Here is a 12643-nt window from a genome sequence, read left to right as displayed (position 1 = left end):
CCCATAAATAATGGCTCTAATACTGACTCCTTCCTCAGAGGCTGGTAGATGCTTTACAGAACTGATATGTAGTATATTATTTGGCTTGCTCATGCCTCGTTGTAATTGACAGACATTAATTCATGCTATTGTCCTCAGCATTAATATTGCAGTCTTCTAGAGTGTTTGTTCATTGTGCTATTCCAAGGTTTAGACTTGGGTTGTGTTTTGAGGAGTTCACCAAGGTCTGTATACTATACAGACACACTGCAGTTTTGATGCTCGCTTACATATTAGCAACATTATGAACAGGGGAGCTTTTGGTGTAGCATTCTTGAGATACAAATTTTATATAGTGAGTAAAAAGCTATAGTTCTGTGGATTCTCAAGATCTATAATAAAATACTTGGTTTTGATTTTAGGTTTTTTTTCCTTTGTCACTAAAGCAATGGAATATTCTTTAATTGTCATCCAAATTTGTGCTGGATACCTTTAAAATGTTCCAAACCCCTGTTTTGGCATTGTAAGGTGTTCTACTACAGATTGACAAGCAGGCCATGATTTATTACAGGGTCTGTTTTGAACATTATTTTGTCTGGAATGAACAGAGTGGTTAGAGAAACACCATTCATCTTTTTGTTTATTTGACATTTATGCCGCATTAAATGTACATTAAAGAAACAATCCATGAATAAGGAATTCTGTTTAACAATGATGATTACTATCTGTCAGATAAGTCTCTTGACAATCATACAGAAGGAAATCCTGTCAAGAAATGTCTGTTAAGATTTAAATAAGCCATTTTTAATATGAACAATATCCCGAATGAAATTTCATTTTCTTTTCTAAGAACTACCATTACAAAGTGTGCTTAAGTTATTTTTCATTTCAATAAAATTAGCACTGTCTCTCAATTTTACTTCTAACTCAATCACTCATTACAAAGTGGTTACTAAAAACAGAATGTACCTTTTATTGTTAATGTTTGTCAAAAAGTTTTAGTTCATATCTCTCTAGTACAAATAGCTAAGACCTTTCTAAATGCATTTTATTATTCTTTCATGATTTTTTAAGGCTTGACTTTAAAATTCATCCTATCCCATGATTTGTGAGAGAGAGCAGTCATTCAGGCAGGAAGGACACCATGACAGGCCTGGAGAGTCAACAGAAGCTTCCTAGCTGGGCCTCTCAGTTACTAAGCTTGGTTCAAATCCACTTGAAAGTTTCCAGCAATTGTTTGTTGTAAGTCTCAAAATGATTAAATACCTGCCTAGGGGAAATGATTGGGTTGGTTCCTCCTTAGCATTCAGTGGCTCTGCTCTTAAATACTGGATCACTGCTGGTTAGTATTGGCTAGAGCTTGCTAATCAGTTCACTTTGATAGCCTCTGAAATCATTACCTTCCCTCTGTGTGTTAGATTTTTATTGTCACCAACAACCAATGTTGAACCTAAATACTTTGCATTTGTGTGACTTGATATGCTACAAACTAGATTGTATCATAGAACCCGAAATATTAATTTTTACCACTCACCAGTAAACATTGAGGTTGATCCAGTGGATTATAGTTTCATCACAGTTTTCTTAAGATAGTAATCCTAGTAGTTACCTGATGATTATATCCTAAGATTTTTTTTAGAAAGCTGTTTTATGTTTCTACCAATTATAGAGGTCAGTTATATTTGTCTTAATGAGCATTCCACACAGGATGTCTGTTAGATTCTCAGGTGTGCAGTGTGGCAGGACAGGGACTTGTCATAGTGGGTGGCTCAGAGTCCACTGAGGGAACAATATGCCAAGTAGTCACTGACCTAAAGGAGGTCAAAACAGGGGAACTTAGGAATTAGAATGTTTTTTAATTGAGTGATGTTTTTATGCAACACACATATAAGTGAAAGTTTGCAGTCTTGAGCTAGCTTTCACTCCTGAAATGATAGCGTGAATGGAATAGAGTATAAGGAAAAGTTACAGATCAGATTCCTGTTTGTGGGATATGTCTAAAAACTACAAATACTAGAAAATTTTCAACTGAACCACAAATATAGAAATGACTTTTAAACTAAACGTATTTGGGTCTCTATTTGTATTCTACTTGTTTTGTTTAGATTTTGTTGTTTTTCTAGGTACACTTTCAGTCCATTTATATGGATGCTTACTGAGTATGGGTTGGATAGTGAATTTTGAGGTCCTTTTTTATGTTTGGCTCCATTTTGTAATGTTATCCTGTGAGCAAACTAAGGTCTAATAACTTGCCCTTGAATACTAATTTAAGGGCATGCCTCCCATTAGAGGTCACTCATATATGTCAGTGGCACTTTGTGTCATAATTGAGCCTTTAAAACGTATTATGAAACACTTTCAGATGTTATGAAGCCTCTGCATTGTAAACAATGTATTAAATAATGAATGGGTGGATGTCTGTTTTGGAGGAAGTATCAAGAACATTCTTGCCAGGAGATGGTGGCACACGCCTTTAATCCCAGCACTCGGGAGGCAGAGGCAGGTGGATCTCTGTGAGTTCAAGGCCAGCCTGGTCTACATAGGGAGATCCATGAAAGGCGCAAAGCTACACAAAGAAACCATGTCTCAAAAAAAAAAATTCTTAGTTTTGTGGTGGTGGTGGTGGTGGTGGTGAGTGTGTGTGTGTGTGTGTGTGTGTGTGTGTGTGTGTGTGTGTATGTGTGTATGTGTGTATGTGTGTGTGTTAGAGTGCTAAAGATAGCCTCTCAGGGCTATGAATATGCTAAGCAAGGACTCTACTATTGAATTGCATACTCAGCCCCAGGAGCTGCTCTTTGAACTATGTACTCAATAGACCAGTGTAGCATTTGAGCCTTTCTTATGTGTATCCATGTGAAAGCCAGGCTGTCAGATGACTACCCTTGCTTTTCCAGTCCTACAACACGTTTTTCTTATCTGTGGTGACACTGCCCCTGTAGCTTCCAATGCCCAGTAGTGACTACTTCTGGATATTTTTGTTGGTTTGTTTCTTATTTCCTTATTTTTATTGAAAATAATTTTTAGAAAATATATTCTGATCATGGTTTCTCCTCCCCGCCAACTCCTCTCAGGTCGTCTCCACCTCCCTACCCACCTAACTCACTGCCCTTCCTATCTTTAGAAAACAAACAGACACACACACACACACACACACACACACACACACACACAAATCAAACAAACTAATGGAAGAAAAAAAAGAGAAAACACAAGAAACAAGTGCACGCGCACACACACACACACACACACACACACACACACACACACACACACCCCTATTCTAAAGTGGAAAGTTGTTTGAAAAGAAGCAATATTACCCTGCACCTTTAGACTACAGTCACCTGCTCTGTAGTCCGTTCTGATATGAGAGGAGAGGTTTGTTTGTTGACTGTGTTCTTTACGTATGCATCTATTCTGAATGAGAACTTGGTGGTAGTGAGTCATGTCATAGCATCTTTTAACCCAGTATTCATACCATTCTCCTTGCCCAAAGTCCTGAGATCCACTCATCGGACAAAGCTTGGCTTCGCTCTGGTTCTCTGTGAGGTCCTAGTGTAGCCATTTCCTGTTGGCATTCCTCTCTCCTGCCAGGCACAGCTTGGTCGAGCCCTGCGAACTCAAGCCTGTGCCTTTATTGTTCTCACTTTCTCTACTTCCCTCATTCTGTATACCTACTTGTGAGCGCATTAACTTTGAAGCAAGGAGCTCACAACTTTTTCCAAAACCAGTGTGTTCTTACAAGATCTGATAACCTTCTCTGTAGGGATAGTATCATCCCGGAAAAACCGAAAGTTGGTTGTTAGGGAGAAAACAACTCAATAATTTCATTATATATATAATATAACTATTGTTTCAAAAGTCCTGAAGTGCAAACAGGAGCAAAGAGCCAAAGGTAGTCATGAAAGAAAACCAATAGAGTCCTTGTTAAAACGTACACCATTTCAGAACATCGCTCTATGCGTATTACCTGTGTACATGGACCATTTCAAGACATCACCATTTGCATATTACTTAAAATCTTCTAGTTCTTTTTACCCAAAACTGAAGCAGTTTTCCTCTCTGTCTGCTTCTATGCTGTCTCCATGGCCAGTGTCACCTGAATTTCTAGGCCCGCCCACCCTGTTCAGTACCTCCGCACCCAGGTCCGACCCCAGTGGAAGCTGTCTTAGTTCCCTGCCTGCATGTAGCCACTTGTCTTACAGTGGTTAGCACTGTGGTTCTGCCATTTCCTTCACTCTACTCCTTTGTCTGCTCTGCACTGCAGGGAAGGTTTCTAAAGCTTATGTGATCATCTCTCATCTAGTTTAATAACTTCCATTGCTTAAGGACAGGTTAGTTCCATTAAGTGGCATACTTTTCTTTTCTGCACTTTTTCAGATTTATATCTTTCCATTGACCCTATTTGCATCCCCTAACATAGACCATGATGGCCTTGAACTCACTGAGATCCCCCTGCCTCTGGCTCCCAAGTGCTGGGATTAAAGGTATGTGCCACCACCACCTGGCATCTGATATAGCTTTTAAAGAAGGATTTTAACTTACAATTTGGAGGTTCTATGGTATCTTTCTGCCTAGGCTCAGTTTTTGAAAGTCTTCTATCTGCTACATGGCATCACGACAGATAACAGTCATAGGGCATGTATGGGCACATGTGCTCACATTGCAGGAAACATAGAGCCTAAGTGAGCTCAGGGATGTTATTACTCCATTTTATGAGAAGTATCAAGGGGTCATGGGAGAAATCCTTGAGGACTTCTCAGAAGGCTGCACTGCAATCCAAACCTTGGGGCACAGGCAAATCCATCCCTTGGAAGAACTTTAAAAATGCTATTTGTCTACTTGTGCTTGGGGATTTTTTCCTGCTCTTCTCTAAGCCTATCCAGCTGCTCGTTTTCAGAGGTTCCTCTCAGCTGTCAGAGGTTCCTCTCAGCTGTCAAAGCCTCTTGGATATTCTTTGTGACTTTTTTTTTCATAGTGTCTGTCACACCAAGGCAAATATGTTGTTTTTCTTTTTCAAAAAATGAAATGATTTCTTGAAGAAATACTACTTTGTCATTGTATCTACCTTAAACTCCTACAGTGTGTAGTAAACAGTCTGTGAATACATGTCAAACCATAAACACATGAACCACCCAGGTTGTTTTAGGTTTAACTGTTATAAAAGTATATAGGTTATCCACAAATGATTACATACTAGATTGCTTTGTAGTTATTTCTCCTTTATTACAAATGTTAATAATTTTAAACCAACATCAAGTAAAAGATTTTTAAAATATTCAAATACTTTCAGAACTGAAACAAGTTTTCCAGCCAACTTCTGGTCTAGAGTTGTATGTTATATGAATCAATAAATTATTAAATATTTTGTGTCTTTTTTCCCCCTTCTCATTCACTTAGCTAAAGGACATAAAATCAGCAGATCAGAAAACAACACTCCTTCATTTCCTGGTGGATATATGTGAAGAAAAGCACCCGGATGTCCTGCACTTTGTCGATGATTTGGCACATTTAGACAAAGCTAGTAGAGGTTTGTGGTTTTATTTAGAACTATGTATGTCTTTGTTCTGATCTTCAGTTCTAAGACACAAAAATAATGCTTTTTATCTGCACATAGTATCTATTTTGTTAAAATATTTTCATATGAAATCTGGTGATTTGGAAAGAACTTGTAGGGTATTTTATGAATTGTTATGACTAGGAATATAAATCTGGTTAGACAATAAGGTGTTACAACTACATTGTATTGTAGCATAAACATCACGGGTGCCTGCTAACTCCTCCATCTCCTGCTTTGTTTCCTCCACTTTACTAGGACAGTGCTTCCTAAGACCAGTGGCATGATAAGTACCAATCCCAAGCACAATTATGTACCAAAATGAGCATCTTCCTTTTGTGCAAATTTCAAATCTGTGTAAAGGAACTGAGTATTCTTGGTTGTACTACTAGATATCAGACCACTGGTTTCAACAAATATTTCCTTAATCATAAATTGCTCACTTGGTTTTAGCCTTGGCTATGAGCTTAAACAGGGTTGTCAAGAGTTGAGAGAAAACTTGTTGACACTTTATTTTAACCTGATTTAAAATTTAAATATTTGGCAACCATAGAAATACAATTTTCACTTATATTTGATATGGATGTTTCTTCATTCCAAACAACTACTTGTCTATGAATGTTTTAGAAGACAACTCATTCACAGTGGTGTGTTAGCTGTATTCTTTTTGTGTTAACCATTAATAATAATATCAAATCATTTTTTTGTGTGTGAGTTCTTTAATTCCTTGTTCATACTTGAATATATAAGCCTGAAGAAGGATAATTTATTTTTTTCTGCATTAAATGGAATACTATTTCTCAAATTGTTTATTAGTCCCTGTACCTTAAAGGTTTTTTTTTTTGCTGTCAAGTGGCAATTTGAGAATTTTATTTACAAAGAGAAATGTGATTGTAATGAGATGTTCTTTATAATTTTACCCTGATATAAATTTCTTTGAAGTATGTATTTCTAATAGCCTTTTGTAAACAGTTAGTGTACATTACTGATTGCAACATTAAGCCTTTTACTATTAGTTGTAATGATATGGAATTATTTATATTGCCCCTGTGTCACTTTAAATGGCCTTATATAAGAAAATATCCAGATAGATAGATAGATAATAGATAGATAGAGAATGATAGACATGTTTCACATCTAAATGTAGTTTGAGAAGAGAAAAGGGCTCACATTATTTTCTAGGTCATTGTGGTATGAGCCAGAAGCTTAGAAATGAATGAAAGAAAAACATATAAAAAATCTTGGCAATTAAATGTACAATTAAATCATTTAGTCAAGGAAAATGAGTTTCCTAAGGTGAGATTTTTGAAATTTTGGAATATTTGTGCAAATGTCATGATAGGTGAAATTAAACATTGCATTTGTAAGTAGCATAGTGGTGTATGGAAATGACACAAAAGCCCTTGCAATGCAGATAGGTTCTTTACTGTTGCAAAGATGATTGTGTAGACAAGAAGAATCAGTGCGGTGCCCTTAGATAATGAGTTGGAATTTCTTACCAGTCACCATTCCCTTAAATAGTTGCAGATTTATTTATTCAGTAATTGTTATACCCTGCATGTCCTCAGAAATTTGATTCCCTTATCTCTGCATCCACAGGACATAGACATCAAGATTATATCCACTTCCTCACTTCATAATTCTGGTTAAATGAGTCTTAGAGGCATTGGGGAAGTTGAAACAGGGTTTCCCTCTATAACCCAGCCTGTCTTTGAAAGAACTCTGCTTCCCAGCTAGACCTTGGGCTTGAAGCAGTTTTTCTACTTTACCTTCCGGATGCTAGGACTACAAATGTGAACTACTCCTGACGCAATTTACTTTTAAGACTTCTTAGCATTTTTCTTCGAGCAGTTTTTGGGATCTAAATTAAGTTTTTGAAAATTCACCTATTTTGACACATTTAATTTTACTTCTAATTCTATATAAACATTCTGACATTCAGTTCTTTTGAAAACTTAGTTTGTGTGAAGACTTGTAGAGTTTAAGTTAGTAATCTGCTTCTTCTGTTTGTTTTCCTTCTTGGTGTTCCAGGGGCTTTCCAGGGCCTTGGGGCATTAGGTTTCCATCTGGTACAGGGAAGGCATGTGTGTGTAAGGGTCAGCAGACACTGCTAATATGTTTCACTGGGAGCAGCAAACTTCATATTCAGAATAATGGTTTTTAATAGTATAGGTGATTGTTAAGCATAATTTCCTTTTCATTATATGATCCAATTAATGAAAGAAATATTAGAGGAGTAAATGTAATGTTTTAGATGAAATAAGTCTGTGTTTGCTTTGGAGAATTGGATGTTCTTACATATCATCATTTAAAGTTTTCCACTTTTGAAACATCCTCAGTGAGCTATCACATGAATTAAAAAGTACCTTTGTTTTTGAGCCATAACAAATCCTGGTCATTAGGTACTCCTAGATCAGCAGGGGGAACTTTCATTGCAACTAATGAGCTTACCCGACTGACAATTTTCAAAAATCTACTTCATTAGGATCCTTTTTTTCTAAGAAATAATGGCTTATGGCTTTTCTGTTGTGTTTCACTGAAAATATTTTGGTTCATTATTGTATTTCTGTATACCATGGTAATATTTCTTTCTTTTATGGAATTTTAAGAGTTGAATACACTTTTTCCTGTCTACATAATTAAAATTAATTTAGTCTGTGAAGGTTTTGTTTACTACCTCCCAGAAATCTGTAAAAGTGGAATAATTATTAATGTGCATCAAGTGACAAATACTTTTGTTTGTTTTTTTGCGGGAGGGCAGGTTAAAAAGAAACTTCAGTGAAGCTGGAAGGATGGCTTAGTGGGTGCATCCACTTCCAGAGAATCCCGCTTTGCTTCCCAACACCCACACTGGGCAGCTGAACCCCCTGTAAACCCAACTTCAGTGGACCTCATGCTCTCTTCTGGCCTGCACTGGCACATGCCCACACTGTCACACACATGCACATGATTAAAACTAGTAAGATCAAAAAATAACAACAATACAAAAACTATAGTTAGTCTATATCGTATTATATTGGTCAGCCATTTTTGAGAGTCATCATTGTATCCGTTTCTTCCCTCATCAACTATCTCTTATACAAATGGCATGCTAGTTATTCATTTCCTTCATTCAGCAAGGCTGTGCTTAGCAGTTACTGAGTAGAAACTATGTTCTCTCACTGGTGCATCTTTTTACAGTATAGCCTGTCTAACCCTGGCTGACCTGTATCCCAGCAGTCTTCTTCCTCACCTGTTGCTTTCCTTCTTCTTTATGATCTTTACATATAGATTTCTTCTGTTTCTCCCCTCACAACAGCTTCTCCTGAGGTTCTCTCTTCCATCCCCAAGGACATAACAGCCATCATTTGTAATGACTAACAAATTTGCTTTGCAGACTTTCCATCTCAGCTCACATCTGTGCCTGCCACAACTTGGCTGCTTTCTTCTGAATCTCAGGCTAGTGTGAGGATCATAGTAGGCCACAATATGACCCTAGGCATTTAATGTCTCCTCCCAAATTATTTAGTTGAGAAAACTTCTCCTGATTCACTTTCTTCTGATTTGTTTCCCTTTATTTGTGATTTCTTTATGGCCTTTAGCATTTCAAATGCAGACCACCTAGTGGATTTTGCCCATTGAATCCATGAAAGGTGTAAAAGCTGGGGCCTGGAGTGTTTGTCTGTTCATTAGCCCCTTTGTAGTAAATGGCATGCCCCCTTTGGTGGCTCTTTTAGGAGCTTATTGGAACCTCATGTAAGTATGTCAGCCTTTGACTTTTCCCTTAAGAATAAATTTGAAGATGTCCCGGGAATCCTTATATCACTATTTAAAAACTATTCTACTCTAGACTGCTTCTGGGTTTTTTTAAGAATGGAATTTGGTTCTGGAAGTCTGTTCTCAGAAGTAGCCTTCTGTATATTATCAAGTGGGTCCACTGAAGCTACACTTCTAATTTTTTCTATGTCTGTATTCTTACCACTTAAAAGGATTCCTTGATGTGTCATATTTGATTTCTTTTCATCTTATTTAATATACTTCTGCTTCTAGGCCTCTATCAGTATGCTTCTAACTAGTAATTCCTCCATCTGACCCAAATAGTAGTCTGCTAAATATATCTCCTCCTCTCTAGTTCCTCGTGCATTTCCAGCATTTTATGATAAATAGCTTACTAAATACCAAATGTTGATCTTTTATTCACCTACTGTGAGCACTTAGAACATTTAATTTCCAGGTGGCTGCCACCTGGAAGCTGCATCATATCTGAAAATTTCACATTCATCTTCTGTAGCCAGCATACAGGCTTTCTAAAGACTTCCACGAACTTTGAGCTGTTGCCTCCCCAAAATGACAAATTTTATCAGAAGGCAGTATACTTTTATTATATTTGGTATTAATAGCTTAATAAGTACCATTTTTCTATCCCCCCAGACCAGAGCTAAAAACACAGGTAACACTATGTTCATTGAAAAGAGCAAGTTTTGGAGGTTATTTATAGATTGGAACTTTATATTTTGAGTGAGATATATAACTCATTGATATTTCATATTGTACATTATTAGAATTTGCTGACATGCATTTAGTTTATACATTTTTATCTATACAGAAATGACTTTACTTGATAGGATACTCTGTTAAATTATGGTATACATATTACAGAATGATAAAGTCATGATAAGAGATTCTGGTTTATGGCATTGTCAGTGGAGCAGGGGAAACCTACTTCAGCTTTTAGGGTCTGAATCATGTCTACTGTAAGCTCATAGGTTGACCCTGCTCCAGGATTTCTGAGCTTGCCTGTATTTAGGGATGCTATTTCTCTGATTAAATAATAGCCCTTTGCTATGCCTTACTGTACCTTGGTGTAACCCAACTTCTGTCTGCACAGAAAGAGGGAAAGTTAGGTTATTATCCACCTGGCAGCAAGATGCACAGAATGTAGCAAGGCTGGGCCACCAGAATGTGTTCTAGAACTGTGAGACAATAACTTAGTGTTTGCCAACATTTTTTCTTTGTTTAGAGGTTTTTGCCCATAGAAAAGAGTAGCATATCCTGGATATTTTTTACCTTGTCACATTAGATCTGAAAGCAGTTATAAATGGAATATTCAAAGCTCTTAGGAGTAAACAGTTTATGATTCTGGAAGGTCCCTTTACATACTATCAATTATCATACTTGGAAATAATTACAAATATTATTTTATTTTTTAATGGACACGTGTAAATGAATAGATACACAAGGAAATATGAAAACACTGTACAAATAAATGTATCTATGAACACACATTTAGTGTTGGGGTGCGACTGGCATCTCCTTGGTTTCTTTTTAGCATGCATTCACTTATGCTAGAGTATGGTTTTTTATTTTATTTTTTTCTTTTACTCACTGTATTTGGATATATATTTCTTTTCTGTTTATTCCTGCTTACTAATATAACAATTGTGATTTTAATTAAAGCAAGTAATTGATGAAAGTTGAGAATACTCTGAATTATCTCTTGAAAGTAACCACAGGGGAGACATAGGTCATTTCTGAGCTCTTGTCTCAGTTTCTACAGATAGGACAATGAATAACAGCTATGGCCATAAGGTGCCTGGGACTGCTAGGGTATGTTGTAATGTTTAATTTGATGCTAGAGACATCTCATGAGTATATTTCAGTATACCAATAAAGCTAGATATACTAAAGATAAATTTACTTTCAAAATACAATTTACTTTCACTGTTGCTTATACTAGCTAAACACAATGGGATATAAACATAAACATTCAATTTTACAGTAAATGTTTTTAAATATATAAAAATAGCACAATAGTATATAATTTCATCATTACCAAGTAAGTCACTGGACTTCTGGTCACTATTTACATTGTATTACAAGCACTCTTTATCGATAAGGGACCATATATTTAACTCCTGCCAATTGATTTCAAGGAGAATCTATATAGCTGTGGCTTCAATGCTTAAACTGGAAACTTGCATATGAGGTTGTTAATATAATCATTTTATAGTACAAATATAAACTGCTTGGATAGCAGCCAGATGGAACAAAAGCCGTATGGCCAAGATCATTGGAAGGATTAAAGATTCTGCAGTGTGACATTGAAGAACACTGGTCATGCAGGAACTACGTGGAGCTAAAGATTGCTTTCTGAGATACTGAGCTAGGAACATTTCCCGAATCCACTGCTGCTTTGGTTGATAGATGATGATGAAGAAGAAAACCACATCACGAAGACCTCTGTATCTGTTTGGAGGTTAACAGACTGAAAGTGCCATCAATACAGCATTAATCTTCCCAAGAAACTAACAGTTTACAGTGTGTGCAGATTTTTGGCCAGCAAGAGATTTGAAGTAGCTTCATGAGGATTTCTGTCAGTGTCTCCTATGAGCCACAGCTAGATCAAATAAAGGAACAGTATCTGTAATGGCAGCCAAGGTCTTGGAGCTCTCCTCAGGCTGCTGGCATGGAGGCACTATTTACTGCTCCTAAGTTTGCAGCATGGGATGGGAAATTACCAACAAGGACGATGATAGATGTCACAATAGGGCAATCAGAAGAATAACTTACCATAGCGAACCTGTATTTTACAAAGAACCCCAGGTGTAGATGGAACAAGCATTTATTGCAGTCTCTAGCAGTAGCTAGAGAGTTTCTCTCCAGGTCCTGCCAAACCTTGGCAGTCCCGTAGCCCACTTACAAAATAAACACACAGATGCTTATATTATTTAAATTGCTCGGCCATTAGCTCAGGCCTACCATTGTCTAGCTCTTACACTTAAACTCAGCCCATTTCTGTTAATCTACATTTTCCGTGGCTTTACCTGCTGCCTTTACATGCTGTTTCCTGGAGGGCAGGCTGGTTTCTCCTCCAGATTCCACCTCCCAGCCTCTCCTCTCTGTTTGTCCCGCCTATCCTCTACTTCCTGCCTGACTACTGACCAATTATTGTTTTATTTATCAATCAATCATAGCAGCATATATTCACAATATACAGGACATCCCACAGCACTCCTGTGTCTCTTGGGTGACAAGGTAATGTGTAACCTCCAGGGCCTGGGTAGAAGATGCCTAGAGTAGATAAGTTGCTGCAGGCAAAATTAGTACCTGTTCCCCCGAAGCTTATCTGTG

At 37.1% G+C, this 12643-nt stretch overlaps 1 protein-coding gene across 1 annotated transcript in view; it reads left to right on the top strand.

The window, feature by feature from the left end:
* The window catches only part of Diaph3 (diaphanous related formin 3), a 483673-nt gene that overhangs the window by 281502 nt on the left and 189528 nt on the right, over positions 1–12643 (top strand). Inside the window, 1 exon segment of the mRNA XM_036199401.1 lies at positions 5377–5506. Within this exon segment, the coding sequence (XP_036055294.1) occupies positions 5377–5506 (130 nt within the window).

This window comes from Onychomys torridus, chromosome 9, assembly GCF_903995425.1.
Source record: "Onychomys torridus chromosome 9, mOncTor1.1, whole genome shotgun sequence".
NCBI classification, from domain to species: Eukaryota; Metazoa; Chordata; class Mammalia; order Rodentia; family Cricetidae; genus Onychomys; species Onychomys torridus.
Note: the sequence above shows the minus strand (reverse complement) of the source record. Positions and strands in the feature narration are given on the sequence as shown.